The 19,574-nt window shown below is 37.4% G+C and overlaps 2 protein-coding genes across 2 annotated transcripts in view; both read left to right on the top strand.

Annotated features, from left to right (window-relative positions):
- LOC136281182 (uncharacterized) overlaps nt 1–19,574 on the top strand; it is a 293,318-nt gene that overhangs the window by 106,267 nt on the left and 167,477 nt on the right. The gene's annotated exons all lie outside the window — the stretch shown is intronic.
- On the top strand, nt 14,590–19,525 carry LOC136280652 (G-protein coupled receptor GRL101-like). Its single transcript, XM_066166284.1, has 11 exons — nt 14,590–14,642; nt 14,800–15,796; nt 16,055–16,136; nt 16,733–16,792; nt 16,929–17,009; nt 17,245–17,325; nt 17,835–17,879; nt 18,285–18,335; nt 18,735–18,788; nt 18,893–18,955; nt 19,494–19,525. Exons 1-11 carry the CDS (start codon nt 14,590–14,592, stop codon nt 19,523–19,525), a joined length of 1,599 nt encoding a protein of 532 aa, XP_066022381.1.

The raw sequence follows: 19,574 nt of genomic DNA, 5'->3' as shown, positions 1-19,574 counted from the left end.
GCGAGCCTCTTGTGCTGGTTGAGGCGCGAAATGTTTTTATTCGTTACTTTCCTGAGATGAAAATTAAATTGAAACGACCATCATACTTTAACAAATGACATAATGACCCTGATATTATTTACCGTTCAACAGAATTCAAACTATGTTTAAGTTCTCGCATTCGACGTCTCCTTGAAATATGAGAAAGCCCATAGTATTTTTCCGTCAATGATAGATTATGTAAGCGGCCCATAATCAATCATAAGATATTTTTTTATGAAGTAAGAAAGATCTTATCAACAATCCCTAGCTTTCAAGTGTTTTTAAACCTTTCGCTCGCAAGATCTCATCATTAACTCTCTCTACTGTCTGCCATAAATCCTTAAGATGTTAGTGCGGAGAATTTGGCATTGGATCGACTAATAATCTACTAAATCATCTTTTTCTCTATTCTTATCACATCTGTACTTGATATTGTAAGGATATTTTGAAGAGAAATTCTCTCTTGGTCATTCATTGAAGTTAAAGGGTTAAAGCGTCTTTTTTTCCGAGGGCTTAGGGCTTAGTAGTAATAATGCCTATATACACTCATCACGACAGTGTTTGCACGTGAAGACTTTCAAGGGTTTTTTCTTTTCCTGTTTCCTTTGAAGGTTCAGGCCCACTACCAATTTCTGATCAAGTAAACTTTGGGATACGGGGAGCTTTAAACCTACGAAGCGACCACACTTAATGAAAAATAAGATGCCATACGTCCTTCTACTGAGCTTTTTTTTCCAAGAAGTTTCTTCAATATGCGAGGGCTTCTTGGCTATTAACAGGATTAGAAAGGTGTAAAAAAAATTGATACGGAGAGAATCTTTTATGGATATTTTGTGGTTAAACAACCTCGGGTATTTTTATTTCAAATATTTTGAAAAATAATATAGAACCAGCTATATTCAACATGGTTTCTTCACTGTGGACCACTATCTTTGACGTTATTCGTCACCAAGAGGAAATAATGTGCCTGGTCCTCACCTATCCATCACTCGAGAGTTCAAAACCACAGAGTATATATCACTGACTATAGAGCATGCAAATTATGCTTCATAAAGCCTGAAAGGAAGAATAACATGCCGGTTCCCTTTTAATCACCTCTTTTAAAGTCTCAGACAAATTTTTTAAACAGGATACATATTTTATAATTGTCATGACAATAGCTGGCGATATAAACCTAAACACGAATAAAGGGGGTAAGTTTCTAAAGAAACTGTGGTGCTGCGTTGGTGGGAAAGTATAACAGGGTAATTTTCAGTGTTAACAACTGAGTTGAACACGTAAATTGGCCACCGTAAAGAGTATAAAGGCTTTACCCTCTACGGGGGCCGACTTATATTTTAAAGTCAGTTGATAACACCAAATTTCCTGTTAAACCAAAGCATAGCGTTTTCATTTGCGCATGCTCAAATGAACGCACGGTGTTGACAAAGCGGATAAATGAGTGTACATGCTTGTAACACACGAGAAATTTTACGCGCGTAAAGGAATAGGAACGACAATATTTACATAGTATAACTATCGAGGCAAAATGGCGGCAATTTTTAAATTCCCATTGTCTGTTTTCATTTCACGAGGATAAACCCAAACCAAAACAGACAAGACTACCGTTTTCAGGAAAGTTTCCGTCTACGTCACTAAAACCTTCTAAAACCTTAAAACCTTCTACGTCTCAAAATGAAAATATGTTGCAGAAGCAGGTGTGGATTTATCGACCGAAGTAGAGCATCCTTAATATGGCTACAAAGTTCGTAGCACCTTTTGCCTTAAGCCGGCGACACACCTTGGGATTTTATGCGCCAATTGCAGCCAATTTGATCGCCACAGATAGCTACGGACACACTTGGCGATTTTTTTTGTCGATCGCGACAATGTGGCACTTCATCCCAGGTTCCATCGGGTGACGTTTAAAAATTGCGCGAACCAATATAAACAAACAGAATGGCGACAGCGAAGCGAAAAAATTGTTGGCTGCTGCCATACTTTTGCACCCAAAGCGCTCCAGGAAGCGTTCTTAAAAGTGGGACAATGGAAAAGTATGGTCAAAGACACGGATTTATTGAAACGCAGAGTCTTTCTTGAGACGATTACCGTAGTCACTCGACGTTACACCAAATAAGCATGGCTTTTCTGACCAAAGTGTGGTCAAATTTACCTCTTTTACTTCGGTTCAGAAACAATTTTCGATGCCTTCCGCCATTTTGAAATATCATGTGATAATATCGCTCAACTTGATTGGTTAATTTTACTGCCGACTCCCAGAGTAAAAAGGCGAGAAAATCGCGGGAACGGGCAGACTTAGCGAATTAAATCGCCGATATCTGACATGCCAGATATCGGCGATTTTATACCCCGATCGCGGGGATTGGCGAATGTCGCAATCGCCGCACTGAGCACAATTGGCGATTTTCGCCGATCACCGTGATCGGCGTATAAAATCGCCAGGTATGTGGCTTTAGCGCTTCTTTACGTCATCGCCTCCTCGGTGGCCAAATCCCTGGCGAAAAAGTTTGTTTTTTTCGGTGGAAAACCAGCGTCAGCTTTGTTTGCAAAGGAATAAGAATGGTAGCCCTAAACGCTCAAAAGGCACGAGTAATGAAGCATGTGCAGTCATTTTGTCGCTGTGTCTTACGGGCATTATTTCAAATAAAACTGTTGAGACATTTTTTGTTATCATTTTAAATTGTCCCACTCTTTAAAAAGTAACATTAGCACGAAAAGTTTGTTAGCGGGTATGTTCCATGAGCTCAGGTAGAACATGAAAAAATATATGTTCTCTTGTATTTTTTGCCTATAACTATCAAACGTAACCTCAACAAAATAACGAAGGTGGGCCAAGGGTTAAGAGTAAAAAAACGTCACTCAAAAAAGGCCACTCGAAATCAAAAAGGAAACTTCTCTAAAAGGATGCTAACTCAGCTTTTATATACGCATGGTGATGCTCAAAGGACCCATTACGAAATCAATAAAAACATTAGTAAACATTATAAGTACGTTCCAGACTAATACGTAGTGACAATTACTAACTTATCGCTGGCGGTTAAGAGATCCCGCCACTGAGAAGGAGGGAAAACAAAGGGAGATCCGATCGCTACGGCCCTTTGTGCTCTTAGCATCCAGCCTCTATCCACGAGTCTACAGATGAGGTCCACAGCAAAGCAGTGCTGGTTCGCCAATGATGCGGGTGGGGCAGGCTCCACTACAGAAATCAAGAGATGGCGGAACATGTTGAGTACCCTGGGTCCAGATTTTGGCTATTTCTTAAACGCCAAGAAGTGCTGGATTATCGCAAAGCGGGACAAGAAAGAAAGTGTGAAAGAAATATCTAAGGACACAGACATTAATATGACAATGGAAGGGAAGAACCATTTAAGAGCGGCGATCGGCTCACGAGAGGAATTCGTCAATGAGAAGGTGTCTGATTTGGTCACTGAAATAGTTCAATTCGTAACCAAAGGCATGCCTCGCCTTTCACCTTCGGCTTAAACATCGCTGGACTTACTTTCTAAGAACACTGCCTGACATCCAGGATCTATTAGAGCCACTGGAGAATGCAATATTTCTAGTGCTTATTTACACTTTTGCTTCCGAGTGCCCTAATATGGTGAAATGACTTAATTTTGGGTTACAAAACGAGCGTATCTTCAAACCTCATGAAGCCTCTTATGTGAAGCTGTTCAAATATTTTTGCGACACGTAGGATTATATCAAAACAGATATGACCGGACAGTACCTAAGAAAGTTTTATCAACACCTAAAACAAAATAATTTTTACTGAAACAGATATTTCGATACAAATAACCGTGCTGCGATCTGTCGGCGTTCGGTCGATAAATAGGTGAGATGACAAACATTTGGCTTTGGGTGACTGACAAAGATTTCTCCGTCTCTCTTTTCTACAACAGTCCGCCGCGACCGACAACAGTCCTTCGTCACTCGTAACATACATTATTCAATCTTTTTCTGAGGCAAAATTTTTTCCGCTTCCATTAAAATGCTGAAAATGTTGGTTTCTAACCTTTAACACCACACTCTTCACGGGCTTTCCACACGTGGCATCACGTGGATAAAGATTGTAAACTATAACTATATAAGAAAAGTTTGTAAGAGCCTCAGTAAGAGTCTTGTTTCAGTTAGTGGAAAACCCCTTAACATTTTGCAGTAAGTTTGAACATGGCGTTATCACTTGTGCTGAAGACACTGTGTATGTAAACTAAAACAAAACTAAAGATAAAAAGATAATTTGTTTCGCGGTATATTAGCCTCCCCTCCCTGCAATCGATGTCGCCTGGCTCATGATGAAGACTATTCTGAATGACAAGCCTTGTGTATTACATCGCTGGGTAATGAAAGAAGGGAGAAAAGGCATATGTAAGGCATTCAGTTGTTTCAGTGCTTAACAAAAAGAAACCAAGTCAGTTAGTTTTGAGCTAGATTATGATTCGTAATGCTACCTTAGGTCTCTTTATCTATAACTGAAAAAAAGATATCGGTTCTTGGACATGTAACTTTGTTAGAAGATCAGAAAATTAAGAAAAATACGACATTTTCAACACCCACCAGCCACTTTCTGTTACTTTTGTTAGGTTATTGGACAGCAACCAGTTGAAGAAATTACCATCAAGCATTTTCAGTAGCAACACCCAGCTTAAATGGATGTAAGTTTGGATTCTGTTTCATTTGTGTGTAAGGAACGCCTCAAATCCATCGCGCATTGGTAAAAAATAACAGTAGATACGAGCAGCGTTGTCTTGGCTCCAAATGAAATCTGCTACGAAGTATGAATTTTCTGTTTTCATGAACATGGAATTTATTTCCTCGGCAAGTAAAATGGGGTAGGGGTGTGAGTCAAATACACCCATAGACACTTCCCTGCTACCCTTGTGCTACATCCCTTCCTCCCTTTTGCTGAGCACATCACGCCATTCCCATTTATAAATCTTTAAAAAATTTTCTCCTTCTACAAATTATCAAAGAAAACTTCTGACGTCTATTTCAAAGTTAGTATGCTCTGAATTTAGTGCTTTGAACGAGAATTTCCTCTCTATCCGTAGTTTTTTTTGTTTTTGTTTTTACACAATTTCCTTGTCAAATACTTCACTTCTAAGTTTCGCCTTTTTACAAGTTTTCCCGTGATAAGCTTCCTTAGTCACAGAATGCCATAGCTCATTTAAAGAAAATCCAGAAAATCAGATAAAGAAATCTATACAATGAAGGAACACTACACAGCGTCGATCTCTAAACTCTATGCGACAAATTGATATTGGGTAAGGTCAATAATCAGTGGGGCACTTCTTAATTTACCTATTTCTTTATCTTTGTGGCATGAAAGTTATAGGTACTTGTTAGTGACACTTATGGTGTTTAACATGCACAGGAAGGAGCGTCAAAATATTATGAAGTATCTAATTTGTTTATTATCATGTAGTCATTTCTTTATATTTGGCATGCAGTTTCTATGGGAATTCGAAGTTCGAAGTTTTTCAGGTTAAAGCCATCGCGATGAGTTTCCAAGTTGAACATGTGTTGCTTAACTTCAATAAGTGGACGCGTATAATTTTTCTACTAACTTGTTATATAGCTGTTTCATATGTCCCAAATAACAAACTAAAATATCTATAAGTCGAAAGGAAGGTAAGAGTACATAAACACATAATTTCAGGGACAGTTAGTGACATTTAAGGCATTAAAATTTATAGACTTTGTCGCCAAAGTCACAGATTTACAGCCTGATTCCCTTTAGACCGTCGAGTTGGGAAAAGGGGGTAGTGAATGGCCACCAGAGGCCAATTTTTGCTAAGGAAAGGGCGCCTCGTTGTCTCGTTGAATCGAGCTTGATTTTGAATGTGCTTATAAGGAAAAGTTCGTTACTTAGGCCGGAAGATAAACAAAAAAACATCAATGCAGTAACATGACAAAGTCTCAAGGCTGCTATGTGACAAATCAAAGCAAAGTCTGGTCACAATTTAAGTACACAGGTTACTAATTGATAATAGCATCCGAGTTACTCCTCGTTCCGTAAAAAATGTTCTCAATGTGACCGGTTTTTAACTGAAGCCTCTAGAGGTCAAAACTATTTACCAGTTAAACCTGTATTAGTTCGCGTAAAAAGTAAAGCGCATGAAAGGTGCCTATTTTCTATGAATGTACAAGGCCTGGAGAACAACAAGAAAACTCATAACATTTATTCGAGTCTCTCAGTAAGGCTCTCTAAGAGTCCTATCGTGACCTGGTAGAACTATGTGTTTTGAGATGGTAGGCCATCAACTCTTAATTAAAGTTCTGTTTACCCTGTCTTTTCTGATATGTCGGGCTGCTAACGCTAATGGTGGCGTGGCAAATTCTCAGCAAGACATATAGCAACTTTTAACTTCTGTTTTAGTCGAATTTAAGCTGACTTTTAACCGAGACACGGTGACAGAACCTAGACAAATATGACGTCCCAAACAGATAGCAGCTGCGGCGCATTAGTTCTAAGCCTCAAACACCGCAGCAAATCTTCACTTCTGTTTACCAGTTCTTCTGAGGCTAGATCTTTTTGTGGATCTGGAAAATAATTGGAAAAATTGGCTTCAAACATGGAATTTACCCTCAATTTACACTCGCAGTACCGAATAGCGTCTTTCTTCACATGTATCAGGTCAGACGCCGTCGATATTAACCCTGGTTCACCATTTGCCTCAATGGAAGGGAAAGGTAGGATCGATAAAGTCTTGTAGTCGTGGACTAATTACCGCGTAGGCAAGACGAACACAATTTACGAGCGCTAAACAAATTTCAGTCATAATAGGGTAAGAGGATTGTTGAGCAAAGTTCATTAAGCTGGAAAAGGAGAAGTTCGAATTCAAATGAAGCAAAGTACTATTCATTGGACATGTGATGACAAAGAATGGATTGAAGGCAGAGCATAGGAAATCGGATGCAACAGTCAAGATGGAGCGAACAGTACATGTATCAGCAGTGCAGAGATTTATAGGGCTAGTGAGGCACCTTCCTAAATTCCTTCAAAACCTTTCAGAAATGTGAGGCCACAACGCCGCCTAACACAAAAGAATGCGAGTGGATCTGAACTCAAGAGATTCAAATTACCAATAGTCAAGTACTTCAGCGAGAGTGACCCAAAAGAGGGCTAAGGAGATGCGTCCAAGGATAAGCTTAGTTTTTTACTGATGGAGCATGGTCAACCAGTGACATCTAGAAGTGGGGCACTCCCGTTGTCAGTGAGGAAGTGTTCAAATATCGAGGAGGAATTTTTTTGCCTCAGTCCTTGGTATACAGCGTAACCACCTATATGTGTTCGGTAAGAAAGTCATCCTGCTGACTGCTTTTGTCGCGACTTCAGCAGTATGACTAAAAGATACGCTACAAGCTTAGGAAAGGTATGCTGACAGCCAACACTTTGTCAAGAGGTTACATAAAGGACTGTGAGCATTCCCCCCCAGAAGTAGAGGTCGAACGCCCACATACCTATCACTACCTTCCAGACAACTAATTCAAGGACATCCAGACAGAGAGAGAGACGACTTGTCCCTCAGCGCTTCAGAACTTGAAAAACACAATCTTGGAAGGCTTCCTTGTTGCAAAAGTTAGACTAAACAGCTTGACAAACCCACAGTGTCGATACCAAGTAAGGCCCAGTCTCTCTCTGTAACACCTGGCAATTTTCAAGAAATCGCCCATAGATTCTGTACGCAACAAGTCTACTGGACTTCAAGAAATACGACGACAGTTGAAAACGCTCAGATGGGATCTAAAAGTGTGAACAAGGACCGCGAGAAATTTGTGCGGGGCACCGGGCAATTGAAAGCTTCGTCGAAAAGTGGAATTATTTCTGAGGTCCAAAATGTCCGGTCGGAAATCAATCTCATTAAGAATCAACTGATCATGAACTAAACAATTCATTTAGATGGAAATAATCGAGGGGTTCTCGAACTTAAACTGGCGGAGATGGAAAGCAAATTGACATCTTACAAAGCCACTTAAAAACAACTGAAAAAAGGAAAAAGCAAGCCTTTAGAATTTTTAAAGTCCAATTTCATTGAAAGGAACGACTTCCTTTCGTATAATCTGAGAAATACTGGGATCATAATTGCACTTCTCCTCACAGAATTTTTGAAGTGAAGCTCACTGCATTACGGCAATGCAGTGTTGTGAAATAGCTTACGTCGCCACCTACGTCAAGCGTCATCGCTGACAGAATTTAAACTTCAATAAACCGCCCCAATTTTTCAGTCAGTTCTCCTTTCATTATATCTGTAGCACGGCATCCATGCAAATCTGTATTATGACTTGCTATATTTTAATCTTTTAGAAGTACAGAAGGTAGAAGTATGACGTTTTTACTTGGTAGACTCCGTGTCAGTGTCTATATTTATAATCATAATCTTGTAGTTCCACGAGGATTGACCGTGAGTAAACGTAAAGGTCTTTCACGTAAATTAAGTGACACATTCTGACTTGTAAAGGAGGCAATTTATGTTGAGAGCGTTTTATCGGATAACCATTTATTTTTTTTTTATTCTTTGTATCAGTATGACAAATGTCTTATGCATATCGATGTTTTACCCGACAATGCCAAACTGACGGCTTAAACAAGGCCACTATTAACGAGTTCAAGTTACATTTCTAATTTTTTTTGTTTTTTATCTTTCAGGTACTTGTCTGATAACCCGTTGAGGAATTTGCCATCTGACATTTTCGCTACAAATACTAAATTGATTTGGCTGTAAGTTAATTTTTCCTCTATTAAGGGACATCAAACAATATTTGTCTTTGTATTTTAAAACACGCCAAGTCACTCTTATGTGAAATGTCTGGGTACCACTTTTAGTTTGAAAAACAAGAATATTTCACTCTGATATTATAATTATACGCTGAGACTAACAGATCATATGACGACATTCTCAGGTTAATTAAGGCCTGGATCACCCTACCTTTAACCCATATTTTTCACAAAATTGAGAATAACTTAGCTATTTTGCGAGGGATTTTTCTTATACTTAGCAGAAATGTGTATCACTACCATCTCTCTCGGACTAAATTGTGGCAACGTAATATGATACTCTCAACAGCCAAAAACAGTTAATTTAGGCGCCAAATTCGTCGGTTGCTTTCTTGAGCAAATTCCCACCACTAAACACAAGGCAAATCAAAATGCAGTTATCGCTATGAATATTTGAGACGTTTTTCATTGGAATGGCTGCCAAAAAGAAGAGAGATGTGCTAGGTAGATTAAATCAAGTTTTGTCTCTGTGGAGCTGCTTCCTCTATCATGGTTTCCGCCCGAAAACATCTTAGCCTTTACCTGGTTCCAACCGCTGTCAATGAAAGTAATCCTACAGGTTCCCATTTATTTGGAAAAAAGACAAATTAAAACTGTTTAAGAGGTGGGAATTTTGAAAACTCGCAGTCACGTATTCAACTTAGTGTCCGCCATTTTGACACGCGAGTGTTCAGAAACAATTAAACTTACCTAACTGCTTTGGGGGATTACTTTTGTAAGTAAATTCATCTGCTTCTTGAAGAAATTGTTTCCAAAGCATTCAAAAGCCTAAATTTTGATAGACACCATAAGTATACACATCATGATATGATAGAGGATTTATCAAGCTAAATTTAATTTCAAAATTGAATGGTATATCCACAATGAAACTTTTTTCTATGCATTTGTTACAAAACATAGTACTTTTTTCTATGCATAAGTATTCTAAGCATAATAAGCCCGAAGATAAATTCAGGCTTCAACAAGATTCAAACCCGTGCCTCCCCAAATCTAGTGGGGTGCCTCAACCAACTCAGCTAAAACGCCACTCGTTGAGATCAGGGCACATTTTGAAGGGTTCTTCTATCCCGTAGAGGAATATTATCATATTTTTTGATGAAATAAATTTTGCGGATGAAAATCAAGCAAAGCAATGATCCCTGCAGGTAAGATGCAATTGCACAACCGCGCCTGCGAAGATCAGTTTTGTACTTGATTTTCATCTGCAGGTCAAAATGAAACTTATTTCTTAAGAAAATAGGATCAAAATACAAGAAAAGATATCGCAAGAACTTTCGGAATCATGTGAGGAGGAAAATACGATGGTGTATTCGAGAATCAGAAAGATAACCTTTCTATATGTTTTCGGAGCAACAGATTCGGAAAGGAAACGGGGAACCACAAATTATCGTAAGATGAACCGCCAAAAAAAAAAAGCCTGCTTCACTTCATCTATCATGGGAAAAGGCCCGAAAGGTGGCCTAAGACCGATGTAGCTGGAGGATTGTTTCGAGGCCTTATGAGTAGCTTGTTTCTCCGTCAAAGGGTACATAACTGAGTTAGGATAAGCACGACAGACAAAACCTTGCTCGTCTTGACAAGTGAGAATATTAAAACACATGTACATGGCTGCACCATTTTGATTTCACGGTAAAATCTCAATAATAATCATTTTGAGTTGTCTACACAATTCTCAAGCTGCATTTCAAAACTGAGTTTATTCCACTAGTCATCTGATTTATTACTCTATATGCATCCCAGCTCTGGCCTTTATTTAGTGTGCTAAATTTTCGTCGAATTCATAGGTACTTGTCTGAAATGCAATTGCACCAACTACCTCCAGGAATCTTTGACAAGAACACACAGCTAAGGTTTCTGTAAGTAACCTAATTTTTTCTGTCTGATCCGCGCTCTTAGATTCTTAGTGATGCAATGTAAACGTTAATAAGATTGACAAAATTTGCAAATATTTCATTCATAACATGTAGCTATTTAAGTACAAAAAAAATTCATCTTTAATCAACACTACTAGTCAACTTTCGCACCTGCAGAATAAGAACTCTAATCTCAGACCAGCTGCACAACAGTTCTACAGGCCTCCAACTGCTTTTTGTTGTTGTCGTTGTTTTGTTAAATTTATCAGATTATTCGTTTCGCTTCGTAAATCAAGAATTAATATGAAATATCATGAAGATCACATATCTACTGTTGCATTCTGGATCTTTGTCCAGGACTGACCGTTTATGAGATTCTGTCCTCTGTATAAAAGGCATCAAGAAGTGCCTTCATTAAATAAAAAGATCATTCCAATTTCCATCATTAACAAATTTCCATATCTATGTCAAATTTGATTATAATCTTATGTTGTAAAATGAGTAAACGGTGAAGTTAGCACAAACAACTCTTCGCTTAATGACAGTGATACCGACTTTTGCTCACAAGTCAAAACAACCGTAACTGTCTTCGACAACAGCCCTGAAAGGCTTCAGTAGTACCCCTATCTAAGCAGATAAACTTCTGGTGGATCTTTAAACTAATCGTCAGTTTTATATGGTAAATAACGCAGACGCCTGAATGACAACGACATGAAAGGGTTGAATGGAAGTGCCTTCAAAAACTTGACAATGCTAGAGGAACTGTAAGTTAGTGTATCAATACTGCTGTGGAAGGAAAACTGTTTTTGTAACGCAGCAGCATTCCCCTCTCTTACCGCCTTGTCTATACTTGTTTTTCAAATTAACTTTTTTCCTTTCTCTTTTCTTCCCTTCCACTCAGTGTTCAAAAGACGATTCGGTTAATAATGTTTTAATGAAACTAAACATATTTTACATACATGTCACATATTTTTTTTCAATTTCAACACAGATGGTTGCAAGACAACAACTTCACGGAATTGCCTCCTAATTTATTCCAAGATCTAAAAAGCTTGAAAGAACTGTAAGTTATTTCATTCCAAGCTTTCCCTTGTTTTAACTCAATGACTACATAAAGTGTTCTAACACTTAGTAAAATTTTCCTTTCTTTTGTTAAATCACTGCTAGTGTATTTTAACACAGATTCTGGTAGTATCATACTTTTCGTCCCTTTCTCTAATTAGAGCATATAGAAAGAAAATCTTTTCCAGTTGCAGATTATAAAATCTTTCCATCTGCACTTATAACACGTTTTAAAATTGAACCATCTAGAATTTTGTGTTTGTTGCTGAACTAACATTTCAGTGACAACGATCATACATACAACAATGAAATTCACGTATGTTATGAATATCAGAGTTGTTTTTATGGGTTATCTTTCTCTGTTTTGAACCATGTTGGCATATTTTCTTAGATCACGAGCTTAATGGTTTCATTATTGATCCAAGAGGAAGCTATTGCCAGTGTTGGGGAAAAGAGTTCAGTATGCACGCAGATTTCAAGTTTTCAGCGGCCTTCAATTGCTTTTTGTCATAAATATTGACCAAACTAAATGAATAAAGTGACTCTTGAATATTCTCTGTACTGTAAGACAAAACATCGCATGTGTATCACTACGTACTTCTGTTTGTTCTTTGGTTGTTTCTGATGACCAGAATCTTTATGTATTTTTACCTATAAATTTCAGTTTGCAGACTTAATGAAAATGCATTTTCTTGTTTCGTCATTCCTATCAGCTATCTGTCAAATAACAAGTTGAAGAGTCTACCAGACGGACTTTTTAACAGCCTTTCCAAGCTGACATATTTGTAAGTGAGTTAGTTATTTAACCAAAGAGATAATTGGACAGAAACAAATGATCATTCTTAAAATATTTTTTTAAAAGCACAGCCATCATAGTTGAAACATCATGAAGTTTTCCAGCTCGTATCTGCTAATCTTAATTGAAGTAGACGATGCTTTCTTATGTATTTCTTGTGCTTCGGTTATAGTAATGTTAAGTTACTTTGATGTGTAAGAATTTAATATCTTCTGATTAAATAGCAACCTTAACAATTCTCAGATTTCAGTTGGTAGCTCTAACATAAGCGAAATTTAAGTAACTGTGTAATAATTGTTTTCAGGGATTTATCAAACAATAAACTTGAAAATCTGCCAGCGTATGCTTTCAAAAACATAAGAGCGGTAAAATTTCTGTAAGTAAGATTGATATCGTCCCAAAATATTAAGAATTGTTTTAAAAGATTTTCTTGAAAATAACCGCACTTGGTGACTATAAAAGCTTCTCAGTGAATGACAACATACATTGTAAATTACTTCTGGAAGGGAAAGGTTGTTTTGTTTCCTTTTTATCCGAGTTGACAATATCTAAGAATTTGTTGTATTGCCAGATCAAACGACCCTGGCATTAATTTTGTAATTTGTAACAGAGAGTGAACTTGAGAGTTTTCGCGCTTAATCTTGAGATCATTATAGATAAGTCTAATGTGTTCTTTGAAGATTAAGATATAAAGACTGGAAGCTATTTTACTGGAAAACGTTGCCATTCGCTGTCTTAACCGCAAATCTTACAAAAAAAAAAGTAGAGCTAAAGATATCACTACACATTTCATTCTTAACTGCACATAATGCTTTCTTCAGGAAAATGGAGTACAACAAAATTAAGAAGCTTCATGAAGATCAGTTCCAGGGCTTGGTGGAACTATTAGATTTGTAAGTGCATTTAGAGTTTAAACCATTTTCCATAATGATCTGAATCTCAAACCGTATACAGTAATATTTTTTTACTGTTAACTCCGTCATTGCTCAAATAAAATTTGCCCTACCCAATCATATTATGTTACTGTACTTTAATATTTATTTCCTTATCCGTTTCCTTTGTTTAAGATATCTCTCGGAGAACAAAATCGAGGCTCTGCCTGATAAAATTTTCAAGGGCGTTAAAAAGCTCAGATCTCTGTAAGTTCAGTTATCACATACAAAACATTCCAGAATATTTGAAGTGATAGAATGAATATGGTATCAGCGTTTAAAATCTGAGATTTTTGTCCACAAATTTACCACGATGTAGAACAGGGGTGGTGCCAGTTATCTTCCTCAACAAAGCAATGTTTTTTTAATTTATATTGCACTAAAAATGTGCCTTTATATAACATACTTTTGGTGCACCTAGGTGGATATTACGAAAAAGCGGAAACAAACATTGTGGAGATCTATGTAGTCTTAACTGAAATTCCATGAGAATTTATTAGAATGAGGAATGTGACTGCTGCAAGTCCCCGTTTTGGTGTTAGTTGTAAATAGTTACGTTCTTCGTTTCAGGAATATCTTCGGCAATAGGATACAAAACGTTACCAGCACGACTTTCAACTATGCCCACGAATTGCGAATGTTCTAAGTTTACTGCAAATGACAGATGTTTATCTAGGCAACTAAACTTAGTTGCATATATTGAAATCAGATAACATTCTTTTGATTTCGTTTTGTCAAAGAAAAGACTCGTGCAAAGTAATTTTGGAAAATAACATAAATGTACTAAAGGAATTTTTTCCCTGGAAGAGTCCGGAAAGATGTACAGCGAACGACCTCAACCGAGTGGGCTGCCACGTCCATAAAATCAGTAGCCATCAAAAATTTCCAAGAAAGTAAGACGAGACTTATCTTAGGCTAAATGACTACTTTTGAAAGAATCTTTGAGATAACTTCAAGCTAGGGTCCGTACTAAAGATCCTCAGCTAGGTTCCTGATTTTGTCTTTTTGGACAGTCAATTTGAACATTAACATTAACTTAATGAATCTTATTATTGAAATTCACTTTTTTAGGTTATTTATGATATAAACCAACTTAAAATTCACATTATGATTATTTTAAATCACAGGTTCATGCATTACAACCTGATGGCCGAGCTCCCCAAAGGCTTTTTCAAGCATTTGACGCACATCATCAGAGTGTAAGATTCCGTAACGATCCTTTCCTTCACTCATCCCTTCAAACAATCATTTTAATAATAGCCTATGTTATTAATCAACAAATGATTATTAAGGGATTTCAACGATGTAATAATAGCGTTATTTCTTCTTTTTTTTTCTTCTTTTTTCGAATTCCAGAACTTTGGACACCAACCTGATGTGCTGCCATCTCGATCTTTTCAGGCAGGATGCTGATTGCGAATATTCCTTCAATGACAATTTCGCAAGCTGCCACTCCATGTTCCGCCACCATGCTCCAAGGAGAACTCTTTGGATTGTCGGTCTTCTCTCGTTGCTAGGGTCTTTATTCGTAGTTGGGTGGCAGTATTTCTACCCTGATAACAATGTGGTCCAGTCTATCATGTTGGTGAATCTGGGTGTATCTGACGGCATCATGGGTATATACCTTATCATTATAGGTATAAAAGACCTGCAATGGTCAGGGGAATACTACCTGCATGACTATGAGTGGCGCACCGGTTGGTTTTGCCATTTCAATGGTGCCATGTCTGTCTTTTCAAGTGAAGTGTCAGTGATGATGATTTCTCTGATCGCATTGGACAGACTCAAGAACATCGTGTTTCCTTACACCTTTGCAAAAATTACCCCACGGCAGACCCGTATAATGTGTGTGGTTATATGGCCGGTGGGAGGCGTTATGGCATTCCTTCCCTTGTCCGGAATGCACTATTTCAGTGAGAGGTATTATGGCAATAATGTAGTGTGCCTGCCCCTGCAGCTTTCCCCTGAATTACAAGAAGGCTGGGAATACTCCACTTCCATCTTTATCGCTTTGAATTTTTCCCTATTCATCTTCATCATGGTTGCCTATGTTGCCATCTTGTGTAAATCATGGTCGTCAAGCAGACGGCTTGGTGCACATGGAACTGTTCGTGAAATACGAGCAAAAGCACAAAGTGCACAAGCTAAAAGAGAAAGAGCACTCGCCAAGAGAGTCTTCTTCATTATTCTGACCGATTTCTTGTGTTGGATGCCAATCATTACTATCGGCATCCGGTCCCACGTTGAGAAAACATTTGATCCACCTGGTGATCTGGCAGTGTGGATTGCAGTGTTTGCTCTGCCGATCAATTCAGCTATCAACCCATTGCTGTATACGCTTTCTACTCCGCAGGTAACATGTTTTCTTTTTTGGTTCTTTGGAATAGCACCTACCATTATGTTCAAATTTGGTTTCGTGTCAGAGGAAGCTGGCAACCTAATTTTGTAATTGTAACGATTGACATACAAAACAAGCATGAAAAGTAAATGATCGGACAGATTTTTTAGCATCTCCACCGTCGACTTTAACCATAGAGACCAGTGTGACTTCTAAATACGTTACTTGAAAGTCTTTTATACGTAAGCTATTCAATATATTTTGAATGTCTAGGTTCAGCCTGTGTTGAAAGCAAAACTGAGTAAGCTGTGGTCCAATGTTCGATCTATTTTCAGCAGAGCACAAAATCAAGAAGGTACAGTTTTAAGCTCCATTGAAAAGTACCATGATAACAATAACTATATTCCAAACCTTGAAATAAACAAACTTTAACTTTCATCGAATTGAGTATGAGCAACCCAGTTTTCTTTAATTAATTAATATGTAATTTTTAATCCCAAGGCTTTCAAGGGAGGTGGGGGGGGGGGGGGGGGAAGAGAGTAGAACTGGTATGAAATCGTGGAAAACACACGTATTTTTTAATTTTTTCGAATAAGAAACTGAGCAAATTATTGAAACCACAAAGGTACAACTGATAATATGTAAAGTTGTAGCAGACGTAAAAGAGGGAACAGGAGTGATTCTAAATAGAGAGGGGATCAATGTATTAAATCATCAATTTTAATGATTGAAATCATGCTTTCAGTTCGATTTTTGAGGGTTAGTCTCTCTAAAACTATATATTAGAGAACATTGAGACAAATGGTATGACAAATTCAAAGTATGAATTGCTATACTTCTGTCCTAAATCATAAAGTTGAGATACTGAATTGTAGAATGCTTTTTTTATATATATAAACCTGACGATGGTCATTAATTTTTTACTGGTGTTACTTTTTTATCTAAATGAAGCAGATAATGATCAGCAGGGACAGATTGGAAATGGAGATGAGCATGCTTACGTCCAAGAGGGTAAAAATAGAGTGCTTCTTAGTGTAGTCACATACGAAATATCTTCTCCACGCCTTTGTAGGGTTCTCTGTATGATACTTTTCTTTCCTTTCTCTTTTCTATACTTAATTCCTTTTTTTAATTTTCTTTCTCGTAGGAGAGCAAATTGAAATGCAGGTATTGGAACACAACGAAATCCCAGGAGTGGAAGCCCCTGAATTGCCTGCACCGCAACCAGGTCAGTTAATAAATATACGAGTTTTGATGCTAACGATAAAGCTGTAATTGACTTTGCAATCCAAAACTCTTGGCAGCTATGTATAGTTTAATCAATTAAGCTAACAAATATTAGTTCTCTCAAATTGAAATACCTATAGAAACCATAGCATTCCTTTTCTGCTCTGATAATATCTGTAGGTGCATTTTAAGAAAGGATAGATATTAATTCTTTTCTTTCATGTTCTTTCCCGTAGGAGAGCAAATTGAAATGCAGGTATTGGAACACAACGAAACCCCAGAAGTGGAAGCCCCTGAATTGCCTGCACCGCAACCAGGTCAGTTAATAAGTATAAGAGTTTTGATGCGAACGATAAAGCTGTAATTGACTTTGCAATCCAACTCCCTTGGCAGGTATCTATAGTTTAATCAATTAGGCTAGCAAATGTTAGCTCTCTCAGATTGAAATACCTATAGAAACCATAGCATTCCTTTTCTGCTCTGATAATTTCTGTAGGTGCATTTTGAGAAAGTATAGATTAAGGAATGGTTTCCCATATGACAATAATGTGACGAAATTAGGTTATATTACTTTTGGTTGATAAGTTACCTCCAGACATTCTGGTGATAAATTGCCATATGCACTTTTTAAGACCTCCACTCGTGAGATCCCCATCCCTTTACATTGGTAACCTGTACAGTGTATTATGGACGGAAGATACCATCGTCTCCCATATGACACGGTTGTAGTTAATAAATGATACATATATATTGACAATGATCTTTCATTGTTTCCAGTTTTCACTTATATTTTATGAAGAAAGATAATTCTTTGCTCTGTTGACAGCAATTGAAAAAACCTGTGGAGGGGATGCGAATCCATCTTCCTCAGGTAAAAATTTATTTATGAAAGAAATATAAAATGAAGGCGTAGACAACCGCTTGATTTAAGAGAAGTACTAGTACTGCAAAAGTCACAGTTGCCCAATGTAACTTCAACTGCAAATTGCTTTTTACAAACGGTCATAGGAATCGCCAAAATGAAAAAAGGTAATGCGTCTTAACAACTGTATTTGGCAGAGGTATTATTTCAGCAACTATTTTCATGTGCCCAAATTAACTTTCAGATTTAAATGTGAGCTTTGTAACTCAGTGTTATTTCATAAATCAATAAATAATTGAATACATCAGAAATTCTGACGCACCTAAAATAAAATTTGTAGAGATATTTATTGCAGATTAACACATGAACCATAAGTATCATGAAACATTTCACTCTACTTGTTCCATAACACAGATTATCAGGAGGATTTTGACATCAGACCAGCCACTACAAAGACTGTGGAAGGTAAACACCTTTTCAATTTTTACTTCATTTTTTTTTCGGAAATTTCGTAACTCTAAAAAAAAACAGCGAATGGTGGCTGGTGCTATCAAGCTGGCGCACTTGGTATACTTGATTGCATGGTTTTGTATGTCACACCAATAAGACTGGGGTTATCATGTTAACGCTTAATCACCAATCAAATCACGATTCTAAGTCTGTCACATGAAAAAATTTACGAGAGTAGCTTGTCGGTCTCTATTTCCGGTAAGGTACAAAACCCTTTCTCAGTTACTAAACCTAATGGGTAGATGAATTTTAAAAAGTCTTATTGGAAAGTTTGTTGTCGTCAAAGACTTAAGACTTAGTTGCGTTGTAAATGTTACTAACGTAACTTTTAATAATAAATCTGATTTCACACAGCTGGTAAATCTGAGCAGCAGGTGGAGGTTGAAGAGATTTCAGTGCCCAGTAAAGGTAAATGGTCACTAACCATTAATGATTTTAACTCCTAAGAACAAACGCAAAATTTAATGACTGTATACTAACTTTTTTCGTATCAAATAAATCAATTTTTTAAGGAGCTAAAAAAGCTGAAGAAGAAGAGAAGGCCCCTGAGCCTGACATGGTTGTCGCAGAGGAAGGTAACATTTCTTATAAATCAGAAGAGATAAATTCAAATTGGTCCACACATGCTTTATAAGGTGATGCATAATCAGTCCACTCAATTGGCTGAAGATCACTTGAAGTGCTTAGTGGAAAGGTCGTAATTCATATCGGGAGGTGACTTCATTGAGAAAAAACAAAAAAACCACACCATTTGGGCATTATTATACCTCCTCGTAACGAAGAGCCATTACTTTTTATACAATGCTAAAATCAAACATTTATGAATTTATGAAGCCGTTTTACTAGTTTGTTTGTTTGGGTTTTTTATGGATACAGAAATAATTTTCCCAGATACAGAAAACATAGCCGCCTCTTACCCCAGCTCATTGAAAGGACATGGTTACTTTGATGTTGTGTACCTCAGTTTTCAAAACACCTCAACACAGACATGCAAAAATTTAATGAGCTTTGATTAGTGGCAGCCCTCTTTTCTGTGTTTGTGAAAATTATTATTGTATCGCTTAAAAGAAAATGAGCGCATTGTATTTCAATCTCTTTTCGTATTCCATCCAGGGGAAGAAGAGGTGTTTGATACCAGACTTTAGTTCTTTGTTTTCGAACCAAGGTAAATGCTTATTACGTCTGCTTTAATAC

This window comes from Pocillopora verrucosa, chromosome 5 (genome assembly GCF_036669915.1).
Source record: "Pocillopora verrucosa isolate sample1 chromosome 5, ASM3666991v2, whole genome shotgun sequence".
NCBI lineage: Eukaryota > Metazoa > Cnidaria > Anthozoa > Scleractinia > Pocilloporidae > Pocillopora > Pocillopora verrucosa.
This window is presented reverse-complemented; position numbering and strand designations above follow the sequence as displayed.

What these genes read in the sequence shown, in the direction of transcription:
- LOC136280652 (XM_066166284.1), top strand. Translation starts at nt 14,590, where the DNA reads ATGGCCGAGCTCCCCAAAGGCTTTTTCAAGCATTTGACGCACATCATC. An exon ending in ATACGCTTTCTACTCCGCAG is followed by an intron (nt 15,797 to 16,054) that starts GTAACATGTTTT and finishes TTGAATGTCTAG; the next exon opens with GTTCAGCCTGTGTTGAAAGC. An exon ending in CACTACAAAGACTGTGGAAG is followed by an intron (nt 18,336 to 18,734) that starts GTAAACACCTTT and finishes GATTTCACACAG; the next exon opens with CTGGTAAATCTGAGCAGCAG.